This window comes from Loxodonta africana, chromosome 2, assembly GCF_030014295.1.
Source record: "Loxodonta africana isolate mLoxAfr1 chromosome 2, mLoxAfr1.hap2, whole genome shotgun sequence".
In the NCBI taxonomy this organism is placed as follows: domain Eukaryota; kingdom Metazoa; phylum Chordata; class Mammalia; order Proboscidea; family Elephantidae; genus Loxodonta; species Loxodonta africana.
The window spans coordinates 10,323,991-10,337,810 of NC_087343.1; the positions used below are offsets into that span (position 1 = coordinate 10,323,991).

Sequence of the window (13,820 nt, forward strand, 5' to 3'; positions counted from 1 at the left end):
GTCAGTCTATTTTCTGCCCACCTGAAGTCTTTACTTTTAACTCTAATTTATCATTGGTTTTCTGTCTGCATTCCCTGCTGTGTTAAACAAACAAAAAGAAATCCTCTGCCTTTGCCTGTGAGGACCTCACATGTGTCAAAGTGTGCAGGGGAGTTGAGGAGGGAAGGTGAGGCTGTATGTGCGTGATCATGTGCTACCAAGCTGATAGTCTGGGCAAACTATTTCAGGTATACAAGCAAAACTAAGGGTTATCAAAAGGGTATTAACCATTGACCGAGAAAAAGGCTCTACAGAGCCTCACTTGTTTGACAAAAAGAAATTGTAGGGGGAAAAAAAGTCGAAAGAATCTTTCTTCTCCAGCGTTTTCTTGCGAGCAAGGAGCCCACCCGCTCACACCGCACCCTTCCTGGCCATCTCTCTGGGTGTGGTTGAGCCCTACCGCTCTTGAAGCCTCCCTGATATGCTTACTGCAGGCACGCGCGCCATTCCCACCACGCAGATGCGCTCAGATGTCCAAAGCAATGAAAACAATGCGGGGAAGCCGCTACCAGAAGGGGCGGGGGAGGTGTCAGGAGCTAAGTTCTTTCAAAGACCGTCTTGCAGAAACACTTTTAAAAACTCCTGGCAACTCATCATCTGTTTCCACTTGCCCACAACAGCTACAGCGAAGATGTGCCCGCCTCTCCCGGAAGCGTGTATCTGTGTGCGTACGTGTGTGTCTTGGGGTGTGTGTGTGTGCGTGTTTGTGCTGGGGGAGGGGTGTCTGTGCTCCTGTCCATGTATTAAGGTGAAATCGTTGAGGAGTTTCAAACAGTTCACCTTGAAAAAGTTCTTGGCGAAGAACTAAGAGATTAGGTCTCCGTTGCTCCAGAAACGAGTCTCCTTTAACTCCCGTTTCTTAAACTAACCCAGGCCTGTCCATGTCCACGACATTTCCCCTTGCCTTCCTCTCGCCCGGCTCCCAGGCTCTAGGTACCGCGCTGCCTGTAAGGTGTGGGCCGCGCGCGGACCTGCAGAGGCGAGAGCCAGCGGGCAGACCGGGCCGAGCGCGCGTGCCCAGCACTGCCCTCGCCCGGCTCGCGTGCGGCCCAGCGCGAAATGGGACCACAACACGGAGCCGCGCAGACGCTCCTGCTGGAGGTGCTGTCGGGGAGACCCGATCCAGGTCAAGCAAGCGAAGGGGGCGAGGACCTGTTAGCGAGGAGGAGGAGAAGGACAGAACCAGAGGGCAAAATAAGCAGGGAAGCAAGAGGGGAACAGAGCACGCGTCCGGAAGGTGCCGACAAATGGAAGGATGAGCCCGCTCGGGACCCAGAGCGGAGAGAAACTTCAGGAAGCACGTTGGAGGCAAATGCATCTGCAGAGGTCGGAGAGATTTGCTTCCTCCTAAAGAAAACCCTGTAGAGACAATCAGCAATGAAGAGACCTCGCTGTGGTCAGGAGCTAAAGAGTAAGACAATTAAATGAGGGAAAAATATGTAACTGAATATGTGTGTCTTGGAATGGTTAAGAAGAGCCTGCTTTCTGTCCTGCTGTCCAGGCAGTCTTGAGCCCCAGGGGACCGCCCTACCAGCCCCCAGGCGGACCTCAGCCTTGAATGTTCCCGGGGGCGCACCCAAGCCTAGTGGCCCGGTGGGAAAACTTGCAGCCTGGGTCCCCTTATCAATCCAGGAAAAGGGCCTCTGGGGTCCAACTTCCACCTTCTTCAGCTTCTCCTCACCCTGTGTTTTCCGGGGAAATGGTTTAGCTTCCCCGGAGCCTGTTGTAGCACTTGGAAATATCGTTGCAGCTGAAATCAAATCAAACGTGTTCACAGAATGAGGACAACAAATGCGACCTGCAACATATTTACGTTTCATTTCGACTTAGATTTTGTACGATTTGTAACGCCATTTTTAATTTTTTTTTAAGAAAAAGTGAAGAAATTGCAAAATCAAACTTTTCATCTCTCTTCCTTTTGTTCTCTTCCTTGCTGTCATTCTCTGCACAAACACACCAGGGAGTCCTGGGTCAGTTGGGGTGATTTATTATGAATAGAACAGGAATATGATTTGATACATTGAATCTGCCTGCATTTTAAAGGTGATCTTATTAAATGGAACCTATAAAATGTGTATATTTAATCATAATTGTAAAAAAAAATTACGCACCCCCCCAAAGAGTAGCTCTTTTCCCACCAAACTCTTAAATACTCCACTGATGCTCCAGGTAACGAGAAATGAGAATGAAAAAACGGCCATGCGAAAATGGCTTATGTTTTATTTAAATGCCCTAATATTGTTTTATCCCTCCCCCCCCCATTAAACTGACATAAGAGACAGATCGCATCAGGCGTTGGGGTGCCTGCTGCCCCTCGGTAGCTTGGGGACTGACGCCAGGGCCACCACTACTGGGGACCAGGCTGGCAGTCGCAGGCCACAGCGCCCCCTCGCCGCCCGCCAGCACGACTTCCGCCCTGTGTTGCCTCCTTGCCTGCTCTGCAACACGGAGAACCCCAGGACACCGCCATGTCTTGGGAGCACCTAGGCAGCCTTTGCAGCCAACTGGGCTCCAGAGATGACCTGGAACCAGAGCCCACGTCTGTGACATTTTTCACTGCTTGGCCTTCAAGGAAAACCTGGCTCCTTAAAGTGTGCACGTCAACACCAACTTGTTCTAAACGCAGCAGCCACTGTTAGGACAAGAAGCAAAAACAGGACAGTGTTAACTCCTTTTTTTAAAATGCACACATGGGGTGAGGGGGTCTACGAGGACCTGAAACTACAGAATGCCTGAGCCATCGTTACAAGTGACTGCTCTTTCAAAGCAATTACTAATTTGTTTTTCCCTTCGAGCATGCCCATTCTCTTCCATTCCAGCTCGGACAGCAACTGCAAAGCCAAATAAGCCAAGTGCCCGACCCTACACAGGCAGTTCAGATGCCTGAACACCCCTCCTTGACCCTGAACGGAACATGAAGTCCCCACTTCCTGAGGACAGCTGTTGGCCCTGGACCCAACCATCCACTCCCTCCGTGGCTTTCTCCAATGACGGGCTGAGTCTGAAACAAACAAATCAAGGCTACCTTTCCGTGGAGCCAACCCAGTGAGGCGCCACACTTGCAGCTTGTTCTTTCCCGATTGATTTTTCAAAGAAGACTAAGGCAACTTTATGAAAAGGAAAAGTGATTTTTAAAAACCAGGGTGCTTTAAAGCGAAACGGAGTTTATAGATTCCAGTAACAATGCAGAGCGTGAGTTTTAATGTCCCTGAGTAGGCGTTTTAATTTGCTACAGTCACCACCAATAAAAACGGCATGTAGCACGATTGGACTGTTTCATAGTGCAAGGTAGACGGCTTTTATTAGTAACAGGCAGCAGTATGGAAAATTTAGATTTCGATGGAGGAGTATAATTGCTGGGGGAGGGACTACCACACAGGGAAGAGGCTGTCTTCAAAACCAGCAGCACTGAGCTGAAGAAAGGAGAAGGGCTGCCTTTCTGGTGATGTGCCCTGGACATGAGGGGACCCTCCACTGCCACGTGGACCTGTCTGATTATATATGTAATTGATGTCAAAATCCAGTGTGTACAGAGCATATGTCACACTCCAAACTGAACGATTTTGTCATAACTTGCTGTTTTCTCTGCCTGGCAGAGCCGGCCCTGGGTGTGTGTGGGGGGGGGGAGCCCCAAATGCAAATGAACTACAGCAGGCATTGCTCTTCAGAAATGGAAATACAGGAAGCCATTCATTCTAGTGGCAAAAAGTACACCTGAGTTTTTCACTTAAGTTATTCTGATTGGAAGGAATCCTTGAAATGCTGCCATCTGATCTGTGGCTGTGTGTTTGTTATTCTACGTGTCTCCTTTAGAGCTTCATCCTGGCTGAATTCCTTCCAAGGAAGACCAAACAAGCCTAAGATCCCCGGAGTGGCCAGCTCCACAGGGCTGCCACCTCCTTCTCTCTCTGTCCCTCTTTCCCTTTCTCTTTCCTTCTCTCTTCTTTTTAACTCCACAACAGTTGATAGAAATAGATGCCCTTAAAGGAATTCAGATGTTCAGGTGGGTTCTCAGCATTTGTTGAAAAGCTCCTCCCCTCTGGGGCTTCAAACACCCAGAGGGCTTGGAGGGGAGTGGTGTGCTGTGGGGTGGAGGAAGGAGCGGTGTGAATCTATACGGGTGTCTACTCAAGAGGGGAATGGTGTGTGGGGGCGCCAGTATATGGGGGTGGCATGGAGGGCGACGTGTGGAAGGTGGTGGGGGTGTGGCTTACAGGAAGAGTGGTGGTGGGAGGCGTGTGAGGACAGCGGCGGGTGGGGGGCCTGGTGGGGGTTGGTTACGAGGTGCGGGGAAGCGGGGGGCGCTGGTGTAACATGCTTGTACCTCACCTACTTGAGATGTCAAGCCCGCCAGCCCGGAGGATAGGCCCTTGGCAAGCACAAAGCTGCAATTCATAACCGGTCCATCTGACCTAGGGAAGGACAAGTGCAACCTGAACGCGTGGTCCGGGCTCCTCGGGCGGCCCCGGCTCAGGTCTCCCAGCAGAAGCCCCGCTCTCTCTCCCTGCAGCAGCCATGCCTGGCAGAGGGGAATGCACGGGACACGCACACCGCCCGCACGCCTTTGACAATAATTCGGTATCCAAGGCCGCCCGAGTTGCGGGAGCTGTGTGTGAAGGACAGTAGACCCGTTTCCGTCTGCCCTCCAGCCCACTAGCCCTGGCTCCACGCGGCGCGCTCCTCCTCCCGGGCCCGCACCGCCATGGCCTCCGAGGACAAGGGAGTCACCTGTTGGGTGAGCTTGAGCCCCGCCCCCTCCAGCACACACCCAACCCCCCAAGGACACTCTGAACGCCCCCATCGTTGATCCTTCTAGCCTGTCCATCAGACGCCCTCTTCTGCTTGCCCTTACGGGAGGGGGTGGAGGCGGGGGTTGAAGAGAGTGACAGGGGATTAGAGGGGCAAGGATCCCAAAGTCTGTCGCTAAGGCTCCTGCTCTGAGCCCTTTGCGAGGCGTCTCCCGAACTACGTGTTACCTGAGCTACCTGTGCTGCCGACTTCGCCCCTGCCACCTGCCTTCCCGTTCCTTCCCAAGGTGGTAACGTGGATTCACGTCGTGCCAGAGGCGCTTCGTCCGGTAACAGTCATGTCCCCAAGTGTGTTGTCAACACAAATCCAAAAATAAAATAATTAAAAACATTTCGGGAGGGCGTCTTCCTGGGCGAAGCACTGTTGGGTGATAAGACGCTTCCAACAGCGGAGCGAGAAACCCGGGGTCTCCACTGCGGACTCAGGGCAGAAGTCTCACCTCGGGGCCCTCCAGGCAGTGCACAGCGAAGGCGCCCAGGCTCCGGGGCCTGCGGGGTACGCTCGGGGGCTCGGAACCGCGGGGCCAGGCGACTGGACTCGCCGCCCTGCGGGGAGACGCTGGGCCGCGAGATGGAGCCGGCCGAGGAAGGTGGAAGCGAAAGCCACGTACGCCACCCCAAGGTGGGCCGGGCCGCGTGCCACCGTTCTGCTCCCCTCCACTCGCGGCTCTCGGCCGGGCCCTGGGGTAGGGCGCGCAGTCACCTGGACCGGCCTCTTCAGGGCGGAGAAGGGAGCACGGGCAAAAGTCCCCCAGTGGGACCCACTAGGGCCGGACTGCAGCGGCCTCTCCCTAGTCGATGCGGGGGAAGGGCTGGGGGGTGGTGGTGAAGTGACCGCAGCTGGGGGGGCTACTTGAGAGGGGAAGCTGCCTGGCGCGGGGTGGGAAGGCGGCTGGAGAGGGTAGGAGGGAGGTGGAAGTAGGCGGGGAGTGCGTGGGGGTGCGTCCCAGAGCGCGCAGCTCTGCCGGGCCAGGCCGCCCGGCCCCGGCGGCGGGCTGGGGCTGCGCACAAGGCGGCTGCGCCACAAAAGCCTGGCGTTCCTCCCCGCTCCCTACAGCCCCTCCCCCGCCGGCGTCCCCGCCCCTCCCCCGGCCGCGGCCCAGCGGCGAGAGCGGGCGGAGCAGGGAGGGGGGCGGGCGCCCGAATATGCAGATGAGCGCTTGACGGACAGCTCGGCGTTCCAATGTCCCTCGGAAACTCGAGCGCTCCTTCCTCAACTCCTCACTCCTGACTCCGCACTCCCCCAAACCCCGACCGCCGGTCTGGCGCGCGGTTGCGCCCACCGGCTCCGCGCCGCTGCCGCCCCGCTGCTGCCCGGCCCGCCTCGCCCGCTGCCCCGCGCCCGGGCCGGCCGTGGATGGAGGGCGCCGCGCGCCCTGCCCGCCGCTCGCCGTGACGCGGGCTCCGCGCCCCGCGCCCACCATGTCTTATCCGCAGGGCTACCTGTACCAGGCGCCCGGCTCGCTGGCGCTCTACTCGTGCCCCGCGTACGGCGCGTCGGCGCTGGCGGCGCCGCGCAGCGAGGAGCTGGCGCGCTCGGCATCGGGCTCGGCCTTCAGCCCCTACCCGGGCTCCGCGGCCTTCACGGCGCAGGCGGCCACGGGCTTCGGCAGCCCGCTGCAGTACTCTGTCGACGCGGCCGCCGCCGCCGGCTTCCCGTCCTACATGGTAACCGCGCGGCGCCGGCCCGCCGGGCGGGGAGCGGGACGCGGGGACGCGCGGGGGGCCGGGGCGTGAGGACCGATTGAGTGAGCGGGATCCCGGGCGGGAGCAGGGACCGGCGCTGGAAGCAGCACGGCAGCTGGGGACGATCGGGAGTCAGGGCTGGGACTCGCGGCCCGGCTGCTGCGCCTGGGCTCCTGGGCATTTTCCCAAAGAGCCTGGAAAGTGCGACTCGGCCGGGGCTGGGGTCTGTCGTGAGTTCTCCTCGTAGTTCACCAGCTGCAGCTTGGCGAGGGGGCCTGAGCGAGCCGGGGCACGCCGGTGTCTACGCGGGGCCCGAGGGCCGGCTCCAGCCGGGTCTTGGGGCAGCCGCGGACGGCTTGCATTTACTTTCGGGGCTTGGGGCGGCGGGGTACCAGGTTTCGGGGCGGGAGCGTAACATCCGGCGGCGGCGCTGGAGGCAGCGGAACTCCGGTCCCAGGCCGGCGCTCCAGTTCCTCGGACCTCATCTCTATGGTGGGCCTTGATCTCGAGAAACGTGCTGCCAGCCAAATGCCCCCTCTACTCGCCTCGCGAGCAGCTCCTGCTCTGGACCCGGGGTCGGCCTGCACCCCTCACGGGTCTGCAGCTGGGCCCGGCAGCCGCGAAGAGGACTTCGGGCGACCGAGGCCATTGGGAGGGGGGTGTCGCTGCTGCCCGCCCTCGGTGGAATTCCAGGGCTGTAACTGAGGAGCTGGGGCTTTGAGGAAGACTGCAAATGTCTCGAATTTAAACGTTAAAGGCTGAATTAAAATGCTAATTACCGCGTATTTGAAGAATTCGAAACGGTGACTGGCTTCTGAGTTGCAAATTGGATTTGCGGAGCTTTAGAGCAGTGAATGGCGGAGCGGGGGCTCCGGGGTGTTTTTTTAACCATATAAGGGCGAGTGAGGGGGAGCCGGGGGGGGGGGGGGGCGGGGGAGCAGCAGCACTTGAAGGATCCGGGGAAATTTAGATATCAAGAAACTACCTGTAGGCCTGTGTGCGCGCGTGTGTTTGTGTCTGCGCGACTCAGGGCCAATTAGGGCAAGATATGTCATTTTATGGAAGTGAAATAGTTCAAATGTTCAAGAATTAAACTTCAGCACTTTTCGGACAAACTGCTGGCCCTAAATTACCCGCTGTGTTTTTCCAGCTCTTTTGCTGTGGGAAGCTCTGCCCCAGTGTGGGAGACCCACCGTGGGAAAAACGGCTGCGTGCCGGCTAGGGGTCGCATCTGGCTAACGCCTGGCGGGTTACCGCGCGCCCCACTCATCAAGTTCTTGTCGATTCTAGGGCGCGCCCTACGACGCGCATACGACCGGGATGACGGGCGCCATCAGCTACCACCCGTATGGCAGCGCGGCCTACCCGTACCAACTCAATGACCCGGCGTACCGCAAGAACGCCACGCGGGACGCCACGGCCACACTCAAGGCCTGGCTCAACGAGCACCGCAAGAACCCTTACCCCACCAAGGGTGAGAAGATCATGCTGGCCATCATCACCAAGATGACCCTCACGCAGGTCTCCACCTGGTTTGCCAACGCGCGCCGGCGCCTCAAGAAGGAGAACAAGATGACGTGGGCCCCGAGGAACAAAAGCGAGGATGAGGACGAGGACGAGGGCGACGGGTCGAGGAGCAAGGAGGAGAGTCCCGACAAGGCACAGGAGGGCACCGAAACCTCGGCGGAGGACGAAGGTGAGTGGGGCGACGGCCGGCGCGGGGTTCCGGGGGGCTTTCATCCCAGGCGGTCGCAGAGTTGAGGTATTGAGAGCGCTGCCCGCCCCCCCCGCCCCCCCCCCCCCCCCGGCACACAGGTCAGGCCTGGAGATTGGCCGCCGGCACCGTAGAGGCCCATGGGGGTGCTTCCCCCAATACGTTGCTGAGGTTGGGGCGAGGTCAGGGATCCTGCGGGGCGGACTTGGTACCCCGGGACATGGGGCAGAGGGGCCGCGGTGCCCCGGCTGTCCCCGCGCGTCACCGACCGTGCCCGCGCCCCCGCAGGGATCAGCCTGCATGTCGACTCTCTCACGGATCATTCGTGCTCCGCCGAGTCGGACGGGGAGAAACTGCCTTGCCGCGCCGGGGATCCCCTGTGCGAATCGGGCTCGGAGTGCAAGGACAAATACGACGACCTGGAGGACGAAGAGGATGAAGACGAGGAGGGCGAGCGGAACCTGGCGCCACCCAAGCCTGTGACCTCGTCGCCGCTGACCGGCGTGGAGGCGCCGCTGCTGAGCCCTCCCCCGGAGGCTGCTCCACGCAGTGGCAGCAAGGCGCCGCTGGGCAGCCGGACGTCGCCGGGCGCGCCACCGCCCGCCAGCAAGCCCAAGCTGTGGTCGCTGGCGGAGATCGCCACGTCGGACCTCAAGCAGCCCAGCCTGGGTCCGAGCTGCGGGCCACCAGGGCTGCCCGCGGCTGCGGCGCCCGCTTCGTCAGGGGCGCCGCCGGGCGGCTCTCCCTACTCTGCCTCGCCGCTGCTCGGCCGCCACCTCTACTACACGTCGCCCTTCTATGGCAACTACACAAACTATGGGAACTTGAACGCGGCGCTGCAGGGCCAGGGACTCCTGCGTTACAACTCGGCGGCCACGACCCCCGGCGAGGCGCTACACGCCGCACCCAAGGCGGGCAGCGACGCGGGCAAGGCGGGCGCACACTCGCTTGAAACCCACTACCGGCCCCCAGGCGGCGGCTACGAGCCCAAGAAAGGTAGGCAGCCGGGGCCCCTGGGAGTCCTCAGAGAAGGTAAGCGGATTCGCATCCGGAGAGCCCGGGAGGGGGGCATTTGTATGACAGAAGGAACCCATATCACGAAAAGAAGAAGAATAAAAAAATCGAAAAAGCCAGGCATTTGACATAGGGGCATGGGGTGGTGGTGAGGGTGAAGCCAAAAGGGGAGGCCGGAGATGGTTTTGGCCTATTTCAGAAACTGAGACATAACCCGTTATTTACTTTTTATTTCACTTTTTATCAGTTATCATTACTGGTGTTATTATTATCACCGTGACGGGTTGAGTTTTAGTCAACTGTAAATTGCCACAAAATGCAAATTACAGCCTGTAGCCCTGCTGATTAAGTTTAAGGTTATGCATGTTTTGTTGGTTAAGTAGAATCACAGCTGAGTCCCTTTTTCTACCTCTGGCTGGAAGGAAACAAAACAGTCTCCGAGTTCCCAAAGGCATTACTTGTTCAGCACGTTAAATGAGAGCGTTTTTGCTTTCTCTGCTCTTTTCCATATTGCCTCTGTTGCATATAATCCAGCTTTGAGCTGAGACTACCTTACAAGGGACTTTAAGGGGGAAAAGAAAATAAATAGAAACTGCTGAAATTAGCCTTCAGATAGTGGTGCTGGAGAAAGCCGAGGATCCCAAACTGTTTGCTGGTATAGGGAGCCGGTGTGCGGGGTGCTGTGCGTGGTGGCTTGGAGGCAGCTGGCTCTGCTGGTTCTGACTAACTGCCCCCTCCCCTGACAGATGCCAGCGAGGGCTGCACGGTTGGCGGGGGTGTCCAGCCCTACCTATAGAAGGCCGGTGCGCAGCAGTGCAAGTAAGTGGGCCCTTGCCGATGACCTCCAGGAGCAATTCCGCTGTAAACTTGCTTAATGTGTGTTTCCTGCTTTTTGTCACGGGGTTGGAGGACGGAGCTTTGCAATCTTCTCTGGTCTTGTTTTTCTTTAAGGAGAGTATCTGTTCTATTTTATAGATTCTCTGTTTCTCTCAAGTTCTTTTTTTGAAGGATCACTCCTTACCGGAAATATATTAACACCACTGCTGTTGTTTCCTCTCTGAGAAAAAAGAAATTATGAAAACCTGGGCATTTGTATGCAATTTAGAACCATTTTCACTTTACTAGACACATAATAGACATCTGTTTTGATGAGCTAGTGCTACTGAGACTTTGGGCATCAAGACTCTTATTAATGATGGCTGCAGAGTAAGACTGAGGAGACACCGAGAAGCGTTAGGCTTTCTTTTGTCAGGCAGATGGACTAGATAGGACACTGTGGTTCACCTGGCTCAAAGCAGTGTCTCCCAGTATACTCTACTACTAGGCAAAACTACTAAGCACAGGTCTTGAAGATGGGGAAGAGGCGGAACCCTTTCAGATCGGCTCATTTTTATGTTGTGATGGTGTTGGTGTGGAACTGAAGGATTTGGGATGATTTGGTTTTTTCCTTGGTCCACAGGTAGGTGTCACAATTGCTTTGAAAAAAACAAAACAAAACAAAAAGTCAGCAAGCCAGCTTACCAAGCTAATAAATATACAGATATAAAAACCAGACCTCTCAGTCCGGATTGCATCTTGTGCCACTGTGAGTGAAAAGAATCCACAGAGCAGTACCACACCATAGACTCTAATGATCAGAACAGACTTTTGTTGGGCCTGTGTGAATTTGTTGGCTTAGTATAGCTTCTCCAATGTACGTGTGACTTTTGCAAACAATCTGTTTTTTTTTTCCTCAGGATATCTTGATCACTTCATTGCCACGGCATATATTCTATAGGTGTGATAGGATTGACTGTAAAATTTATTTGTAAAAGATGTACACAGTAGAAATAATAAAATGTGATTGAAGAACTTGAGTACTTAAGAAGTGGAAACAAATTTGATATTTATTTTTATAATGATATAAAGCTTCTAGTAATTTATGCAAGTTGTATTGCAACGGAATCTAAACTTTTTGTAAATAAATTCTGCCTGGTTTTTATTTGAACATTGCTGGTTATACAATCTTTGTTGGTTGTTTAACAAGAATTCTTTACTAATTTATATCTTAAATTGTAAATAAAAACACTAGTCTCCAATAATATGGTGTTTGGGGCTCATTTTTCCTGGAAGAGCAATTTGGGTAAGGAGCCCTTATTCTAGTCCCCTGGGTGGGGTGGTCTGACCTCAGGCCTTTCTTTGAAAATATGTGAAATGATCTCTCCCTTCTCCCTCTCACAAAAAAGGCAGATGGAGGAAAAATGCGCGGTAAGGAGATACAGAATGTTCTAGATCATTTAAATACAAATGCGTTGCCAAAAAAATTAAGTGTTTGTGCTCTGAATATGCAGATTACTTGCTAACCTACATAAAAACCTTGGCAAAAATAAAATGATCTGACTCCCCTATGCTTTAGGGTAGGAGCAGTTTTCTATTCAATGGTGGCTTGTTAAACCTCTTCAGTAGACTAAACTGGAAAAATTGTGATCACACAGATAATAGACACTACATCCCCCACAATAAATTACTGACAGAAATCATTTTTTTAAGCATGAATTACCCAAATTGGCATAGATTATTCAAATTTATTGAATAATTTCTTTATTTGCCTTTTCCTATAACTGACGTTAAGTGCAAGGTGAAAGTCTTGGGGGAGATGTGTGTTTTCTTTCCGGTGGCACTTTTCCTACCCTGGGGGAAAAGTTTAAACCACCTTAGACTCTTGCTTCTTTATTGTGTTACTCACTTCCTAATTATAGACAAGTCTAAAATTTGTAGTCAGGTAACATATTCCCTTTGATGAGAATCATAAAGCAGCAATCTTGTCGCTTTAATTTTCGGCAACATTATGTGGATATTCATATAATATAATTCCAGAAAAGAAACGAACGCCCATTTATTTCCTCTGCAAAGATAAATTGAGTGAATATAACTTACGGTTATAAAACAAGAATAATAGCTTCTTAGATTGCCCTTTAATCAATCATACACTTATTTTTCAAGAGGCTCATCTATTTTATTCCATGATTAATAACATTGCAGCAGGAGAGCATTATTGGATCCCAGCGGGGGAGATCCTGGATGCTTTTAGCTGCTTTGGAATGGTCAGTTGGGGTTCATTATGGGCTGATATTGAACAATTTATAAAATCTTGTCTAAACATCTGCCAGCTCCGATAGGCCCCTGTGTCTGAGGATGGGAAATTGCTGGACCAGTTGATACTGACAAACGGATCTCTCTCCAGTGGCTTTTGGTGCTGTAGAAATTAGTGGCCTCTTGCTGGGGTCTTGTTAGAAAGGGTATTTAAAAGTAAGCTTAGATACTTGAGGCAAAGCCTGGGGAGTGTTAACTGGACACAGAGCCACACCGGTGGGGAGGAGGAATTGTGGTTTCATTGGGCAGAGACGAGGGTAAATCGAGGTTTCAGATTTTCTCCTGCATTTTGTTTTGATACATTGGCTTTGAATACATTAGCATTTGGAGATTGAGCACAAAAATCTTCTGGGTAGAGAAATATTTTTCTCTCATCCCTGCCTAACTTAGTAATAGAAATGGAAATGCTGGGAGCTGAGTTAACTGTTCGAAAGCTTTTTCACATGGGAAGCCTGCTTCTCTATGGCCGTGTGTCTGAAAAAACCAAGGTGAAGCTTGTTTGTGTTTTAGACTTCAAACCGTCATAGGATTTCTGTAAAGATAATATTTCCCCCTCCAGAAAGCATTTTAGATTGCAAAGTGAGGATCTTAAGTAGCTGACTTTTGCTAATGTTAGCCACATTTCAGAGGTCTGTAGGGAATAAAACACACATGGCAGAAACATCACTTGTATGTAACATAATCTGGGCAATTTGAAGACTTCAGTGATAAGTGTGAAAGTTAACAATATTTAACAAATTGAAGAAACACTGTAAGACTGTAGACTCTAATCAAGATCGAACACTTGTGGCAATATATCTCTTAAGGAAGCTTGCAATGTGGGATTATAAACCCCTGACAAAAATGTGTCTTGGTGCCTATGTTCAGAAATTGAAGCTCCATCAAAGCTGCCTCCCTTTGGAGCAGGGTAGATTGTTTTACCTGGACAAGTAATTTCTGTTTCCCTGTCCCTGCACACACACACACACACACACACACACACACACACACACACCCTGAGCCCTGGGTCTCTGGGACAATGTGCACAGTTCAACTGGCGAACATTCAGGAGATTAGCCCAGGCTAACGCATCTGCTTTGATGTTTCTCTGCCCAACAGATTATCAGAGATTTCCATAACTAACCCACCCTGCCTCTTGACTTGAATTTCTTTCTGGAGAACTTGCTTTTTAAATATATACTAAGCATATGAGACCTGCTGGTGTTTAGAGCAATTTTTTTAGAGAAAAGCTGAGTGATCCATGAGGGCTTCTCTTCCCCACGCAGACCACTAGGAAAGATGAGGAAGGAAGAAGAGAAGAAAGCCAGAGATCACCATTCTTTGGGGAGGGAGGTTAAAGGGTCTGAGGGGATTTTTATCTTCGCTTTGAAGCTAGTTGATCAAATTTAAGTAGCCGGCAGTTCGCCCTTTTCGGTTGTTGTCTGGGC

The 13,820-nt window shown here is 53.2% G+C and overlaps 1 protein-coding gene across 3 annotated transcripts; it reads left to right on the plus strand.

Moving 5' to 3' along the window:
- The first annotated feature begins 6,246 nt into the window (after positions 1 to 6,246).
- IRX2 (iroquois homeobox 2) lies at positions 6,247 to 11,342 on the plus strand. Of its 3 annotated transcripts, none has more exons than XM_010588066.2 (5): positions 6,247 to 6,515; positions 7,824 to 8,229; positions 8,536 to 9,243; positions 10,008 to 10,080; positions 10,721 to 11,342. In XM_010588066.2, exons 1-4 carry the CDS (start codon positions 6,270 to 6,272, stop codon positions 10,055 to 10,057), a joined length of 1,410 nt encoding a protein of 469 aa, XP_010586368.1. In that variant the 5' UTR covers positions 6,247 to 6,269; the 3' UTR covers positions 10,058 to 10,080; positions 10,721 to 11,342. The 3 variants fall into 3 exon arrangements, with proteins under 3 accessions (XP_010586368.1, XP_010586369.1, XP_003408118.1); XM_010588067.2 differs by having other exon boundaries at positions 10,998 to 11,342; XM_003408070.3 differs by having other exon boundaries at positions 10,008 to 11,342.
- The last annotated feature ends 2,478 nt before the right edge of the window (positions 11,343 to 13,820 follow it).

What these genes read in the sequence shown, in the direction of transcription:
- IRX2 (XM_003408070.3), top strand. Translation starts at nt 6,270, where the DNA reads ATGTCTTATCCGCAGGGCTACCTGTACCAGGCGCCCGGCTCGCTGGCG. An exon ending in CCGGCTTCCCGTCCTACATG is followed by an intron (nt 6,516 to 7,823) that starts GTAACCGCGCGG and finishes TGTCGATTCTAG; the next exon opens with GGCGCGCCCTACGACGCGCA. An exon ending in CGGCTACGAGCCCAAGAAAG is followed by an intron (nt 9,244 to 10,007) that starts GTAGGCAGCCGG and finishes CTCCCCTGACAG; the next exon opens with ATGCCAGCGAGGGCTGCACG.